The following is a 16,171-nucleotide window of genomic DNA, read 5'->3' as shown; positions in this document are numbered from 1 at the left end:
TGTGCTGTTGTAACAAGATTGCTAAAAAATATTCATTAGAGTCTCAGTTTCAAATAATGCTAAATGAAATACACTTTATTTCTGTCTTTTTAGTACATAACAATCACTTTAGGAAAATAAGACTTCTTAAGCAACGATCTACCCAAAACAAACATATTTACAATCTGCAACTGAAATTTTGCAACTGAAATGGTGAATGCACAAAACACTTAGTGTGACCTGGCAGGAAAGTTTTAAGACCAGAAAATTAGAAAAAACAGGCAAACCAAAAATTTTCACCTGCAAATAAGATCCAAACTGGACTGTGAAAATCAACACTTTCCCAGGTCTGAGAGACCAGTACCTGGTTCTATAATGAACAAGATAAAATAGGAAAACAAAAATAAACTCAGCTGATAACTCAACTAGAGGCAGTGTTCAGGCAATGTAACTGTAAAAATAATAACTAGAAGTGGTGAGCTAATTCATCTCTGCTCAAAAGCATGAAATGAAAATGCCAAAGTGTCTTTCTTAAAATGTTATGATACAAAAAGCCTGAAATGTGCACAAAATGTTATAGAGAGGCAACCGCCCCCATTCTACATGGCCAGGTTATATGAAAAACAAAATACTTGTTTAGCCATAATACAAGTGGTTAGCTAAATGACTGAGTTCCATCTTAGAATTACGCAACATAAACACTACACAGTAGTGTTGTTTTCCCCTCATTCTTATTTCACTAGCTCACAACTTCATGAGCCCTGGACGTGGTATCTACTGTAGATGCAAGGGAATCATTCCTCTGCATGCCATAAAACACCTCCCTGAGGAGTGACAGGGCATCAGCAGTCTCAGTCCAGCAGCCCCACCCTCACACTGGTCACCACTCCCAACTTGATCTCAGCTGCAACAGTCCATTTAGTCCATTTCAGGTTATGGGGTCAACAATTTCAAAAGGTTTTGTTGTCTGGTTTGGTTACCTTTTAGTGTCACCTTAAGGCGGTAGTCCAAACACAAAAAGCCAGAAACAGCGGAGGAATGTTTGAAACAAAGAGTGATATAAAATAGCAGCGGATATAAGCATAGCTTAATACATCTGAAGTGATGTTTGACAAAGAAAAAAGTATTTATGCTTTTCCACAAATATACAGAGTATAAAACAATAAAAAATATAATGTAAGGGCAGTGAAAAGCTGATTTTTAAAGGCCAACACATTTTCTTTGAAACATAAATAAAACGAATGCTAAAGGTAATAGACTCGGCAGTAAGACCATCAACAAATACTCTAGTGTCAATGAATAGTTATATAAAATAAATGCATCACACTTAATATTGTCTCTGATTTTTTTTTTAAGATTATATGTAAAATTCACAGCGATTAAATGCCCCTTATATTATAAATATCCAATGATGCCAAATGTATTTGACAAAGACTTGCCCTTTGAGGCTGGTCAGTTGAAGTGCTTTAAAGACACTCATCTACATTCTTGTTCATAACACTCATATATAAATTTGTTATTTACCACAACCTAAACATAACTACGGCAGAGTAATTTTTGAAATGCAGTTGCTAGAACCATTTTAACATTATGGTGGCAGTTTATATGAGAGGCTCGAACAGAAATAAAACTGAAGAGCAGTTCAGATAGATAAAAACAATAAATAAAAATAAACAAATTCCCTTCAACAATTCACTTTTTCTCTGTTCTACTTTTTAAATGTTTGTTAGTTTTCTGGAGAGTTTCCCTAAGTCTTTGAAATTAAAGACTTGGTTTTCTTCATATACTTTTTTTAAGGAATCAAAAATAGTCCATCCGTGACAGAATTACTTCATTAAATTGTCTGCAGTTTTTTCAGACAACACACATTTCCCTTTACTTATTTATTCCTCTGCTGTACTCACTAGCAGACGGTCCTCTTATACATATTGCCAGCTCAACTCCAAAGAAAATCTTGGAAACATGCTGACAGATAAAACACAAACAAACCCAAGAGCCAGTCTTTTTCAGGTTGAGTCCGAATTACCTTCATGCAAACACCTGCATCTTGCCATTGGCCTCTGGGATTTGAGTAATTTGGGTCTGGTTGGGGACAGTGACAGCTGGGCTTGGTGTGGAATCTGACCAATCAGAGACGCAGTGGGGAGAGGGACTGGACCAGTGCTCTGGAGACTCTGGAGAGGGTGTCAGATAGGGGTGCTCACTGGGCAAATTGTGGAAACGTTTGGGTGTGGCATCTAATGTGGATGAAAAACTGTGTTGGGAAGGAGGTGTTGGATAATCCTCGTTCCCTGCAGCGCTACTACTTGGCTGGGAGGACAGGACCTGAGCTGGCTGGGCTGCTGCTGCTGCTCCTTGGGTGGGCTGAACAGGAGGCTGAGAGGACTGCTGAGGCAGCTGCTGCTGATGCTGCTGGAAGAATGATGGTGGAGGCTGTGAGGTTTGGGGGGTAGGTGGAGTGGACCTTCCCATAGGACCCATGCTTGGCTGGTTGGTGATGTTGTGATTAATGAGCTGCTGTTGCTCTGCAATGGAAGGCAGCTTCACTGGGCTGATGGTCGGCGCTGAGGTAACCGGTGTGGGCTGCAGCATTGGACTGCGGTAGAGCTGCTGTTGGTGCATCAGCATGTTCTGCTGCTGCATGGCTGGACTCTGGACATGCATGCCTGCTTGACTACTCTGCACAATATTCACAACCTGCTGACCACACTGAGAGGATGGAGGCATGCGATTGTGCCAGTCAAATGGCACACTGACAGGACTGACCATGCCCATGTTGACCCCCAGCTGGCCAGAACTCAGCACATAGCCATGGCTGACATCTGAGGCCATAGAGACACGGCCCTGCATGGACATTGCTCCCGCTCCAATGTCATTAATTTGTGCAAGAGATACCGCAAATGGGCCCCCTCCTTCCAACATGCTACTGTGAACCATTGGGGTGTTTGGAACAGACATGGAGGAATGGAAAAGACCTGGTGACTGCATGGCAACAGGTGACGTTGGATTGGTGATGTAGCCAGCATTGCTAGCTCCCCCGTGCGGTGAGTCTAGGGAGTCCACTGGGGACAGAGTAACCGAGCTATCCAATAAGGCACTCTGCATGTCCAGAGTTAGCTTCTTATTGCGAGCCTTTACTGACTCCTTGAGACTTGCAGCATGCTGGCCTCCAAGGCTGGAACCTTTGGCCCCAGGCCGGCGGTTCTTCTTGCTCTGTGGGGTGTGCTTCAGACTAGGGAGGAAGGCACTGGGAGGGCACATGAGAGGAGATAGAGTGTGGCCTCCTGCGAGTTGGTGTCCAGCTGCTCCATGACCCTGGGGACTCCTTACTGTGTTGTATTCATCAAGAAGTTGTACAATATCGTGGTGCATACGCTCTAGAGCAATGTCTCTCGGCAGCCTGTCCATGTGGTCTGTAATTTCTCTATTTGCAAAGTGAGCAAGTAGCACCTTCACTGCCTCACAACTTCCTTCACGGGCTGCAAGGAACAGAGGGGTCTCCTCCTGAAAAACAGACAGAAAGCTCATAAAAATTAACAAGCTGTCAAATACTAACATATGCATTATGTATGGCTTCCATGCTTGTGTTTTTAAAATTACCTTCAGATCTTGCATATCTTTGTTGGCGCCATTTTTCAGCAGAGCAATAGTTGCATCTACATTGTTTACAGCTGCAGCCCAATGCAAAGCAGATTTACCTAAAAGAGACGTCAACCATTACGATAAAATCTTTTGGTTTTGCTGAAGTATTATCATGAATTTAAACCAAATGATTTGGAGATCTGAGACTTACCCAATTCATCGACTGCATTAACATCTGCATGGCATGTAATGAGTTCCTCAACCATGCCTTCCACTGCCAGTCGTGCTGCCAGGATTAGAGCAGTAGAGCCATCGTACATACGGGAGTCCAGATCAGTGGCGCGATTTCGAATCAAAATCTAAATGAGTGGAAAGAATGGGAAAAAAACCTTTATAGTTATAAAATACATTTTGGGAAAAAGTAAAAGATTTTTGTACTGCTAATGTAATTAACAAACACAATGTCCTAATAACTGATTACCTGGAAGACACCCTGTGCATCTGCAGCCACAGCAGCATGTAGCGGTGTTCGTCCCGTGTTGTCTTGAGCATTGGCGTCTGCTCCGGCATCCAGCAGGCGCTTTGCAGCATCAGCACGTGCGTAGCGAGCAGCCAAGTGGAGTGCTGTCTCACCGGTACGGTCTGTTTGTGCAGCGAGCGATGCACCCTGGTAGATTAAGTCAGAGATAATGTTGGCAGAGCACTCTTCACTCTCCTCCTCCTCTGTCACCTCAGGTTCTAGGCCGCCTCCACAGAATGATGCCAGCATCAGAGGTGTAAAACCATCTAGGATGTGGACAAGTGAAAAAGAAAATAGTTAGTCATTTCAAGTGACCACCACAATGATTTGTGAAGAAAGATTAAAATGTATTGTCAAAAGACAGCTTTCACCCTAAAATGAAACTTCTACACCAACCTGGGCCTCGGACATTAACGTCCATGCAGTCACTTTCAAATTCTCCTTGAGGTGGTGTGAGGGCTATCGTGGGTGGTACACGGATGTCTGCAGCTACGAGATGGTGCTGGGTCCACTGTCTGCAGTCCACTGCATCTTCGCTGTCAGAGAGCATGCTCGGCTCCTCAACCTGAATTTATATAGAAATTTGGTAATATAAATTCTCGCACTGGTGTCAATTTAAAAAGATGCACAATATTTACAGTAAGAAAAATTTGTGTGACAAACCTTGAGTCGTTTGGCTTCTGGGCAATCTGAGTCCATCCACTGATCACTGTGATCACCGAGGAGAGATTCCTCAACTGTTTTTGGCATGTGTCTGATTACAAATCAAAAAATGCAACAGCATAAGTTCCAGGAAAACCACTGAAACTCAAAACTGATTCCTACGGTAATAGCAAGCCATTTTACATTAACGATTAACTCCAAAGTGTTTTAAGTTCTATTTACAAATAACTTACTTCAGTCCAAGAGCATCTTGACCCACAGGTTCCCTGCGGTTTTTGTTACTGCTGGGTTCCTTCTTAAGAAAGAAGCCTTCAGGGAACCAAAGGGTGCTGTGTTCACGCTTCCGACGAGTTATCAACATGCCAATCACAAGGATGACCAAAATAAAAATAAACACTAAACATGGCACCATCCATCGGGTAAGTAGATACCACCATTCCGTTGGTGAAATGGGATCAACGGGGATCTTTTCTTCTGTTGTGGAACAAGAAAGCTTGGATTTGCATATGCCTCATTAGAGTGATTCATCAATCTTGTGTTAACTCAGAATTCACACTTGCCTCTGACTTCTCGAAGAGGATAAGGGAAGTCGAGCATTTCTGTTGCAGATAGAGCTCCAAGATAGTCTGCCGCACTTTTAGCTGTCGGGAAACAGTCCTCTGAATCCCGAATGCACAAACGGTTGTCTATCTCCAGATAGACTATGGACCTACAAAAAAAGACACAGGAAAAGATGTTTTGTGTACAGAGCAATCCCCAGGTAATGATTTCTATTTTATATTTACAGTGTCTTTCTAACCCAACAACTTCATGTTGATGTCCAAGTTCTCGTTTGAGGCGTGCCTCTCGACGGGTGTAGGGAAGAATCATTGCGTCTCCATTTTTGTCCAATCTGAAGCGTACTGAAGTGTGCAGGATAGCACTCAATTTCTGCAAAAAAGCTTTGCCAGTAAGGAGTAGCTTGTCTGGAGGCAGAAGGACGACCAACACCAAAACACCATTGGCAAGATCCTCTGGAACCGTCTCTGCACAATCTAAGCCATCCCAACCACACTCTTCTGTGTTGCAGCCCTGGTCACACTGACCATCAGCATAATGGGCGTTGCAGTAACTTGCATATATTGGACTGAAGAAAACAAAAGCACATGGATCATCTTAACTATTTTATGTTACTGTTAAATGAAAGGAATCAACCTTATCAATCAAATCAAACTCACTTGCAAATTTTCTCTTTGCTTCTGCAGTCAAAGTTGTCATACAGACACTCAGGGTTGTTACAGAATTCATCACACTGGCTATTGTTGAAGGCACGCCAGCAGCGGGGGTCTGCGCAATGAGCCCAGGGATTCGCTGCCAGGGAGCAGTCACCACCATCCCAACGACAAGGAAGTGTATTACATTCCTTGTCACAAACACCATCATTGGCTTTGCCTTGACAGTCTGCCCTAGGGCAGGAGAGAGACGGAAGCTCAGATTTGCTTTGTTCGCACCGTTTTCCCATAAATCCACTTAGACACTGGCAGTGGAAAAATGGGGAGCTGGTTTCTTCAGTGCACAGGCCTCCATTCTGGCATGGCTTGGAAGAGCACCCATCATTACTGTGATGCTGACATTGGGGCCCGCCAAAGCCTGACAAGCATACGCAGCGTGTTCCCCTCTTGGTAAGGGCACAGCTTCCCCCATTGTAGCAAGACAGCTCCTGACAAGACATGCTCCTTTCGCAGTTTGGACCAGCATAACCCTAGAGATAAACATTGTTAAAGCAGTTTGTGCTTACAACCTTTTGATATTGTCATGTCATTGGCAAACTACAATGTAAAATTAGATGTTTGAATACTCAAAACTATCTTAAACTTACAAGTTGACATGTACAGGTGTATCCCAGAGGGGCAATGCTAGTTACTGAACAGGCACCCCCGTTATGACAAGGCTGAGATTCACACACACTGAACCTGCTCTGACACCTTCGTCCTAAAAAACAATGTCAGTGGTTACGTTTTGGCTTACACAAACAAAATGCACTGTTACAGACCATCAAGAATGAAGATTGTCTAACCTGTAAACCCAGGCTTGCAGACACACAGGTAATCATTGGACAACTGGATGCAGTCAAGACTGTTGGTGGAACTACAAGGGTTCGAGAGACACTCATTTATGTCTCCCTCACATCTGTCTCCTGTGAAACCCGGTGGACAATTGCAGCGATGACCACCAACTCTGTCTACACAGGTTCCGTTATTGAGGCACTTGGGTGGAGCACCTCGTAGCCTCAGTGGTGGTGCACAGTCATCCTCATTAATCTCACAGAGAACACCTACAAAACAGAAGATTATCACACACTAATGAATATAGGTACTATCTATTTGACACAGAAAGTAAACTCTTTAGTGATATGCATAAGTTTCTGTTGCTTTTGTTCTTGCTTACCCAGTGTGCCGGGGGGACAGGAGCAGATATAATGTCCAACTAAATCAATACAAGTGCCCCCATTCTGGCAAGGATGAGACTGGCACTCATTGATTTCAATCTCGCAGGTCTGTCCAGTATAGCCAGGCATGCACTGTAATGATATGATAAGCGCATTATATTTGTATTTTTGTAGGTTGAAAAAATAAAAGGGAAGATTTTAATCCCCTGCCAAAGTTATCTTTGGTAAGTTTTGACACTGAAGAATTGACTTGTTTCAGAATAGATAAGGGATTTGACTTACATCACACTGGTACCCGCCAACATATGACCTGCAGGTGGCACCATTGCGACAAGGTTTGTCTTCACATTGGTCCACTTGTATTTCACAATAGCTCCCAGTGTAGTCAGCAGGGCATTTACAAATGTGTGTATTGCCAGAGTTGACGCAGTGACCACCATGGTGGCAAAGCTCATCTGTTTGGATTCCTAATTTGAAATATATTTGTAAATATTCGAGTTGCAGTTAAGAGTGCAAACTCAGAGATAAAGAGCATAGAAAAGTCAAATACCCCTCTTGCGAGCCGCTGTTTCACAAGACATGTTTGGGATGTCACAGTAACGTCCAGACCAACCATTAGGACAATCACAACTGAAAGACGCATCCTTTTGGCGGCAACGTCCTCCATTCAGGCACAGAGACAAGCGTCGGCACCAGTCAATTGGTGTCTGAAAAGCCAAGAAGCAGAAATCAGAAACAAAAGAAGCAAATCTGAAATATTGAGCCTACAGAATAAATATTTTATGTCTCAAACTCCTAACATTACATTTCAAATGTACTTAAGTGCTTATACCTGGCACCTGCTGCCTTCAAAGCCCTTTGGACAGGAACAGCGGAAGGACTCCAGGGCATCTTGACAGGTGCCTCCGTTTAGACATGGCTGAGAGTCACATTCGTTTACTTCATACTGGCAGTGGGAGCCAGTGAAGCCAGAGCGACAGGTGCAAGCATAGCCATTGATTTTGTCCGTGCAAGTCCCTCCATTAAAGCAAGAGCTGTAGAAATGTGAAAACAAGTTAAATTTATACTTTTTATTAGGAAATTTAACTCAGGTTTACCTTAAGCACACACTTACCTTTCAGTGCAATCCGGAATGTTGGTTTCACAGTGGATGCCAGTAAAGCCAGGTGGGCAGCTACATGTGTAAGAGTTGACATAGTCTGTACAGGTGCCTAAATTTTTACAGGGGAAACTTTGACATTCATTGATTTCCAGGGCACATCTAGGGCCTGTGAAGCCAGGCAAGCAACTACAGTGAAAGGAGTTCACACCATCTGTACATGAACCTCCACTTAAGCAAGGGTCTGAAAGGACAAAGGGAGAAAATGACCTTGACAGTATTATGACAGACAGTTGCTGACAGATATAATATTTGTACACAATATATTTAAAATGTCACTTACTGGGAAAACAGTCATTGATATCTGTTTCACAAGTCAGCCCTGTAAATCCTGCTCTACAGGAACACACAAAGCCTCCCAGCGTGTTTGTGCAGGTCCCACGGTTTTTGCAGGGATTCGACATGCATTCATTCATATCTATGTTACACAACTGACCTGTAGAGTGCAAGAAATCAACACAATGAGATATGCTTTGTAAGCCTAAAAATGGATTATCTCTCAATAAATTGTAAGTACTGGTGCAACTGAATCGGGTTTTCTAACCTTGCCACCCTGGCTGGCAGTTACACTGATAACCCAAGTAGTCTGGGGTGTGGGTGCAGACTGCATGATTGGCGCAAGGGTTAGGGAAGCAAGGTGTGAGGACCTCAGCACAAGTAGGTCCACTATAGGGGAGCTCACACAGACATGTGAAACTTGCAACACCATCCACACAAGTTCCCTTGTTTAGACAGGGGCTGGAAGCACATTCATTGTTGTTCACCTGGCAGAGGTTACCTGTAAACAGAAGCAGCAAAAAAGGTAACACTTACAGTTTATAATAACACTTATTATATACTGTAGACTGGAAGTGTATAGCAACACTTACATCGAGCCACAGTCTATAACTTGTGGCTAGATGCAGATGCACATTTTATTCACCACTAGGGGAAGCCATACAACTGTAACTTGAGGTTTGTTTTTGTGTAACTTGTCCAGTGCTCACCTCTGAACCCTTGGCGACACTTGCAGGTAAAACCATTAAGTTTATCTATGCAAGTTCCAGCATTTTGACAAGGACTTGGTAAACAGTCATTCCTGTCCAGGTCACAGTTCTTCCCAACCCATCCAGGTTCACAGTCACAACGGTATCTGAAAACACAGTAGTACAATCAGAAAGCCACAGATACAAGTTCCCAAAAAAATGAACAGATGAAGACTATGGACCTGTACTCTAAAGCAAGATCAGGGATCTTTTTTGATAGAACTGTTCCAGAGCAAGTTATAAAAGTCATAAAAGGACCAACACATGCATAGGGTCAAGTGAAAAAATGTATTTCAATTCCTCTTTTCCTGCAAGCCTTCTGTTTGGCTTTTCTAGAAACTCTGTTGTGTTTATCCTTTAAATGTTAACATTCCTATATTGTTTTGCTGTAATGTTGGCACATTTGATCACAAATATGTAGCTCCACCTCAGTGACTGTGATTGGGAATCTGATTATTCTGCCATAAATGTATTTTATTCATTTTTAGAAAACATTGGTTTATTTACTAAGTTGATAAGCATTTTCATATCTAGCTCATTAGGCTCATCAAAACATACTCAAGATATTCCAAACCTGCTTTGTTGTACATGATCTTAATAGTGTGGTAAGCATCTTTTGCTGTTAAAACTCTTCATACCCGTTTATGTCCTCTCTGCAGGAGCCATGGACACATGGGCTGCTGCCACACTCATCCACCTGGGAGTAACAGTAAGGGGGTTTAAAGCCTTCAGGACACTGACAGTGAAATCCATTTTCTTCATCAATACACGTTCCCCCATTTCTACAGGGGCTAGATGCACACTCATCTATTTCCACGTTACATTTAGGACCTAGAATGAGAGACATTAGACACATTTCAGTATTTCCAGTTTGAAATCATTATTTGTTCCATGAAACTTGTAGTTTTAATTCCAGAGAGACTTGCCTGTAAAGCCAGGTTTGCAAACACAATCATAGCGGTTGATGCCATCTTTGCAGATGCCATAATCACAAGGGTTACTGGCACAATCATCAAAGTTTATCTCACAGTTTGTACCTGAGTTAAGAAAAAAGTATCATATTATTCTGTAAAATAAATAAACCTTTTAACAATTAAAGAATATAAAATTCACCACATTTGAATAACATCAATTGTGTATGGAGTGTATGGAGTTGTCTCCTACCTGAAGTTCCATGCTGGCACTGACAGATGTACTTATTGACCCTATCCACACACTTGCCCCCATTCTGACAAGGATTGCTGTGGCACTCATTAAGTTGGTTTTCACAGCGATAGCCTGTATATCCGGGATCACAATTACAAGTGTAGCTAGCAATGCCATCTATGCAAGTACCATGGTGGCATGGGTCAGGTTGACAGTTGTTGACATTAATTTCACAGAGTCTCCCTTCATAACCTAAAAAGGAAAAATGCATACGATTAGTGTCAGGTAGATGCCAGGTTTAAACACCTATTGAGACAGATTTAACAAACCCAAGAAAGACAAGAGAGTTAGATTCTTTTGTACTCGCGAGGAGAACAGCCAGAGATGTTTTCAGTCACACATCTCTTCCGTTCTGAAAACATATGTGTCCGTTCTCCCTTTTTATTGCTGTTAGGATCCCTGTTACAGGGAGCGTCTCAAAGGGGTGGGGAAAACACTTCAGTCACATAATTGCAATGCAAATGCTAGTCACTAACAAAACACATGGTATCTACACACTAGATTATTCTGTTCTGTTCCAGACACAGGATAACACAGAGCAAGTTGTACGTCTTCATGGCTACAGTTTTATAACTATCTAACAGGTCAAGGATGCAGAGGTTTCTGCTGAGCGATAACCATGTTGAAAACAGTTTCTCTGCTCTTCCTCAGAGAGGCCTTCTGAGAAAGGAATCAAAGTAATTCAACAACACAGAAACAGTCTTTATGCTAAGATGAAACAAATAAAGGCATATAAGACAAGAACATTATAAAGGCACATGAAACAACAAATATTTGATAATAATATATACAATTTACCTAACAATTAGGTTTCTTGTCTCTAACAGCAAGTCACCTTGCTGCTTTCTCCCACAGCTCATTGTCTTTTTTTTAGTTTCTCCTTTGCTGTGTTTAATTTATTGCTTTTTTTCATAAAACCTTCTGATGTTTGTACTATGATGACTATGGTTTCTATTTTACCATGCATTTGTCTGCACACCAAACTGTTGGTTTGTGCTCTGTTTGTAGTGAAATGTTAAGATGGTCGAATGTAATAAAAAGGGCCTTCCAGTCCTCTGCCTTTGTTCTCAGTGGTGCAGGGAACAATAGACAGCACCATGTCAAACAGGGCCACTTCACTCAACAGAAGGGGCCCATAAACACAGCGAATACCAAGCAGCTGGCCACTGAAACAATGAAGCAGGCTCCTCCATTGGCATAGTTACAAACAAACATGTTAAATTTCAAGACACAGTCAGCAAGCTTAAACAAACTAATTTTACGACAAACTGTACGTCATTGTGAGTTATGTGCCTTGGTAACACAAAGGGGTTGATGTCAAACTGCAACAGAAGGTGTTGTGTGGGGTTTTAAGAAATGAACAGATGTCGGGGTGATGACCAAGGCTCTTTTCTAGGCAAACTGCTGGTCCTCTGTGACCTCATGATCCTGACACCCAATGAGAGGAAAAAGGAGGATCAGGGGCCACTTCGCCAGCAGACGCCCAAAGAAATAATTCACCCCCAAAAAATGAATACTTATTAAACACCAAATAACTGTTTAAAGATCATCTGCTCCACCGTCTGAGGAGACGCTGGTTTGTGTAGTGCTAACACCTGTCTACTGACCACAATTATGTGTAAAGGCCCTTACCTTCAGCGCACCGGCACTCAAATCCATTGGGCCGGTCATAGCATTTTGCTCCATTCTGGCAGGGAGTGCTAGCACACTCATCTATGTCAATTTGACACATGGTGCCAGTAAACCCTGGGACATGCAAACACAAAGGTTAAAGGTCAGACAGACGGTCCAGTGAAAGGGTCCAAGCATAGGTCAGAGGGCAGCCGCAGAGGCCTGTAGTTCGGTTAGTCATGTCTGGCTAAGGTAGCTTTAAAGACTTCTTTCTTTGTTAGAGAGTGGTGATATTTTCAGTGCAATCAACATTTATCTGACCATTACTAGGTGGTGATTAGGTTTTAAAAAGATTCCAACAATTAGAACAATTAATTAAGCATTCAAATCAATTTTGCTATAATGCTATTGACATTTCCATTAAGTTACTGTACATATTGGGTGAACAATCCACATTCAAATATAATAACACAAAAAGAGTTTCCACGCTTAGAGAGTTGAACAAGCTTTAAGTCTTTGAGCACAGTGCCAAGTGATACATTGGCAACACACTGTTCAGTTGATTAACAGTGTCAAAATGGTTGCTGTGTTTGGTTCTTGGGCTACTGAAGGGGTGTTTAGAGGAGACGGTGGGATTGTTTTTCTTTTTCTTTTTGGGACCCCCACACCTCCTCCTCTACTTCTTGCTTTAGGTCCACCATCTCAATAGCTAGATAGGGGATGGAGGGGGGGGGACGTCTGTCCCAGATGTAAATTGCGGACCTGGAAAAGAATCTCATTAGCAGAACTGCTGTCCCCCCTCAGCAGCACTACCAGGGCAGGATGAGGGAGAGCTGTCCCTTCCACATTCCACAGAGGAGGGAAGCAGGGGTCACAATGGTGCCTTTGTTCTGGCAGGAGGATCGACAGTCTTTAGGGCCGGCCTTTTTATGAGTGGTGGCTCTGTATACCAACAGGCAGAAATAGTGTGTAGCCCATTGGTACTTTGGTTTTATATATATTTAAATTGAGTTTTTCACTGCTTAATTAGAATTAAAACTGTAAACAGACTCCATGGACCCAAAGAGAAGCAACTGATATTAGAGTAATTCAGTGAAGCCTACCTGGCTGACAGGTGCAAGTGAAGCCGTTGACCATGTCCTGACAGATGCCATCATTCACACATGGGTTGCTCTCACAGTCATCAATGTCAATTTCACAGAAAGTCCCCGTATAACCTGGAATATAGAAGTAAAATCTTAATTGCTTACTTTTCTTATTGTTGCTGCAAATTCATAATTAATGTAAGAGTAAGTCTGTTCAAGAAAGCATGGACTGCATATTGATGTGAATCCGGAGGAAGATCTAGAAAGAACTCATTAGACGGCCCAAACGATTCCAAGACCATGTCCAGTGGTGCCACTTCATTGACCTGGAATCACCACACCCAGCTGTCCACAAAAATGTCACCTCCCTGGGTCAATGTCCCATTCACCAAATACATGTTATACATTCTACATTGGCAAACTATGGAGAGCTAGTCCTTTGAGATGAAACAGAATGTGAATGAGAGTGCTGCCCCTGGGGAGAGGCTAGCGTGGAATCAGAAATAATCAGAAGCTCCACATGAGCTTTGCCAGGCTGACGATGAGAATGGTGATGAGGAAGGTCCTGTCTCTGGAAATGGAGGGGGAGAAGGGTGGGCTCTGGGAAAAAACCTCTTTCCCTCACCGTGTCTATGAGGGGTGCAAAGTGGAGCACAGAGGGGCCCTATTGTTCCACTCCATTCCCACCACTCTACCTCTCATTAGTATTCACAGCACACTCCTCCCCCTAACTGTTTGCCCTCTCTCACATCCAGTCCTATAGACCAACCTCCCAGCTCTAATTTGTATAGTACCAAAGACCCCAGGACATACGTGTAAGATTGTGTGTGTTATTTTGACTATGTTTTAGGGTCAAAATAAAACTGCATACAAACTAATACCCACCTGGAGTACAGTGTGGTATTGAAGCAACTGACCTCCTAATGTCTTATGAACTGTGTTACATAACAGCCTACAGTTGAAGTCTTTATGGCAGAACAACAGATAATGTTTAAGGTCAAGTTTAAAAACATTGTTCTCCTGTACTGGGATAATGTTAACCTTATGGTTTACTAATTGTCAATCCAACATTTTATTCTGAAGGCAACTAAGGCTATAATGGTAGGAGTTCATACTTTTACTGGTGGGTTGCCTGGTTCAAACCCCCACTTGGCCTGTCTCAGTTATTGTGTCCTTGGGCATAGGCACCAGCCTTGCCTGCTGATGGTGGTCAGAAGGCCAGGTGGTGCTAGTATATGGCAGCCTCACTTCTGTCACACTGCCCAGGGCAGTTGTGGCAACAATGTAGCTTACCACCATTGATGTTTGATGAGTGAATGTAGTTTGAAGTGCTTTCATGTCCAGCGAACTTTATAGAGCGCTGTACAAGTACAGGCCATTTACCATTTGGTCAGATGATTTAGATCCAAGCCCAGGCATCAAGAACTACCACATTGAAATTTTTAGATGCATTCTTCTATAACACACCTGAATCAAATGAATGGCTCATTATCTCTGCAGAGATGAATGACTGCTGAGTGAGACTATTCAGCGTTTTGACTGAATGTGTTGGATTGGGAGTTCCTCAAAAAGTTGCTGAATGGTAGCTCTCCAAGAATGGACTTGGCCAATCATGGTTTAGATTTACTAACAAAATAATGTCTTTTTAAGAGCTTTGTTTTATAAGTTATCAAAATGTAAAATTGTATAAGTATGGAACTGTACTTTTATCAGTCAAGAAAAATATACATGTAAAATAACCCTCTTATTGAAGGTAAAGTTTAGTATGAATACCTGGCATGCATATGCAAGTGAACTCTCCAATGCGGTCCAAGCAGGTGGCATCATTCTGACAGGGCATGGAATGGCATTCATTGATGTCAATTTCACAACGTGGGCCAGCATATCCACGACCACACTGACACTGAAAGGAGCCTTCTGTGTTTACACATTTTCCAAAATGCTCACAAGGGTTTGCACCTGTCATCAGAAGGCAGATGATCAATAACCTTATATATATTTGGTACAGTCACAGATTGAAACCTTAAAACATAAAAAGTTAGGAGGAACCTTACCAATGGAACACTCATCCATATCCTGATTGCAGGCACCACCAACAAAACCAGCGGGACAGGTGCAAATAGCACGACCATTAAGGGGATTGGTGTCACACACGGCCCCCTCATTGCAAGGGTTGCTGACACATGCATCATCCAGATGACAAAGCAGACCTGTGAAACAAACAAGAACATACCCACTTATTTAGCTCATAGATAAGAGACAGCCGCAGGAACAACAATAAGCCAGACAACATACCTGTCTTCCCAACTGGACACTCGCAGAAGAAGGATGCTACACGGTCATGGCATGTGGCACCATTGAAGCAAATAGCTATTGCACAGTCATCGATGTTCTCACTACAGTCATCTCCAGTCCAACCATTGACACAGACGCATGTATGACCACCGATAGTGTTGAAGCAAGTGCCTCCATTATGGCATGCATTAGGTTGCATGAGGCACTCATTGACATCTTCAGCACAGTATTGTCCTAAAGTGGAAAATCAACACATTCGTTCAAATACAATCATTGTGTTTTAAACAATACATTCAAAGTATATGTCATAAAATGTACCCGTCCATTCTGGTGGACACTGGCAGTTGTATGTATTGACTCCATCCACACATAGTCCCCCATTCATGCACTTGTGACCTGGGCAGTCGTCCACATTGTTCTCACAGTTGTGTCCCTGAAATCCTAAAAACAATTAACAGAAAACCGAATCAGTATAAAAAGACACAGCCACACACTCTAGCTGATCAAATATATGGTGTCATCTAATAACAATACCAAGCAATTCTACTCCTAAGCACAAGTTACATTTCCCACACAGTAGAAGACGTGGGGAAATGTGGGTAGTAAAAGTTCAGAAGG

The 16,171-nt window shown here is 42.5% G+C and overlaps 1 protein-coding gene across 1 annotated transcript in view; it reads right to left on the bottom strand.

Annotated features, from left to right (window-relative positions):
* Positions 1 to 54: 54 nt before the first annotated feature.
* notch3 (notch receptor 3) overlaps positions 55 to 16,171 on the bottom strand; it is a 28,627-nt gene continuing 12,510 nt past the window's right edge. The window contains exons 5-33 of the mRNA XM_032588344.1: positions 15,872 to 15,994; positions 15,554 to 15,787; positions 15,313 to 15,468; positions 15,032 to 15,217; positions 13,277 to 13,390; positions 12,195 to 12,308; positions 10,521 to 10,754; positions 10,283 to 10,393; positions 9,995 to 10,187; positions 9,318 to 9,463; positions 8,876 to 9,109; positions 8,615 to 8,767; positions 8,287 to 8,515; positions 8,005 to 8,206; positions 7,723 to 7,879; positions 7,455 to 7,639; positions 7,172 to 7,304; positions 6,801 to 7,058; positions 6,603 to 6,715; positions 5,962 to 6,485; positions 5,544 to 5,870; positions 5,305 to 5,453; positions 4,978 to 5,218; positions 4,745 to 4,835; positions 4,478 to 4,646; positions 4,043 to 4,347; positions 3,773 to 3,920; positions 3,580 to 3,677; positions 55 to 3,483 (exon numbers count right to left, since the gene is read on the bottom strand). Coding sequence (XP_032444235.1) covers positions 2,008 to 3,483; positions 3,580 to 3,677; positions 3,773 to 3,920; positions 4,043 to 4,347; positions 4,478 to 4,646; positions 4,745 to 4,835; positions 4,978 to 5,218; positions 5,305 to 5,453; positions 5,544 to 5,870; positions 5,962 to 6,485; positions 6,603 to 6,715; positions 6,801 to 7,058; positions 7,172 to 7,304; positions 7,455 to 7,639; positions 7,723 to 7,879; positions 8,005 to 8,206; positions 8,287 to 8,515; positions 8,615 to 8,767; positions 8,876 to 9,109; positions 9,318 to 9,463; positions 9,995 to 10,187; positions 10,283 to 10,393; positions 10,521 to 10,754; positions 12,195 to 12,308; positions 13,277 to 13,390; positions 15,032 to 15,217; positions 15,313 to 15,468; positions 15,554 to 15,787; positions 15,872 to 15,994 — 6,803 coding nt within the window. The 3' untranslated portion in view covers positions 55 to 2,007. The remainder of the gene's footprint in view (positions 3,484 to 3,579; positions 3,678 to 3,772; positions 3,921 to 4,042; positions 4,348 to 4,477; positions 4,647 to 4,744; positions 4,836 to 4,977; positions 5,219 to 5,304; positions 5,454 to 5,543; positions 5,871 to 5,961; positions 6,486 to 6,602; positions 6,716 to 6,800; positions 7,059 to 7,171; positions 7,305 to 7,454; positions 7,640 to 7,722; positions 7,880 to 8,004; positions 8,207 to 8,286; positions 8,516 to 8,614; positions 8,768 to 8,875; positions 9,110 to 9,317; positions 9,464 to 9,994; positions 10,188 to 10,282; positions 10,394 to 10,520; positions 10,755 to 12,194; positions 12,309 to 13,276; positions 13,391 to 15,031; positions 15,218 to 15,312; positions 15,469 to 15,553; positions 15,788 to 15,871; positions 15,995 to 16,171) is intronic.

The sequence above is a fragment of the Xiphophorus hellerii genome, chromosome 16 (genome assembly GCF_003331165.1).
Source record: "Xiphophorus hellerii strain 12219 chromosome 16, Xiphophorus_hellerii-4.1, whole genome shotgun sequence".
Classification (NCBI taxonomy): Eukaryota; Metazoa; Chordata; class Actinopteri; order Cyprinodontiformes; family Poeciliidae; genus Xiphophorus; species Xiphophorus hellerii.
This window is presented reverse-complemented; position numbering and strand designations above follow the sequence as displayed.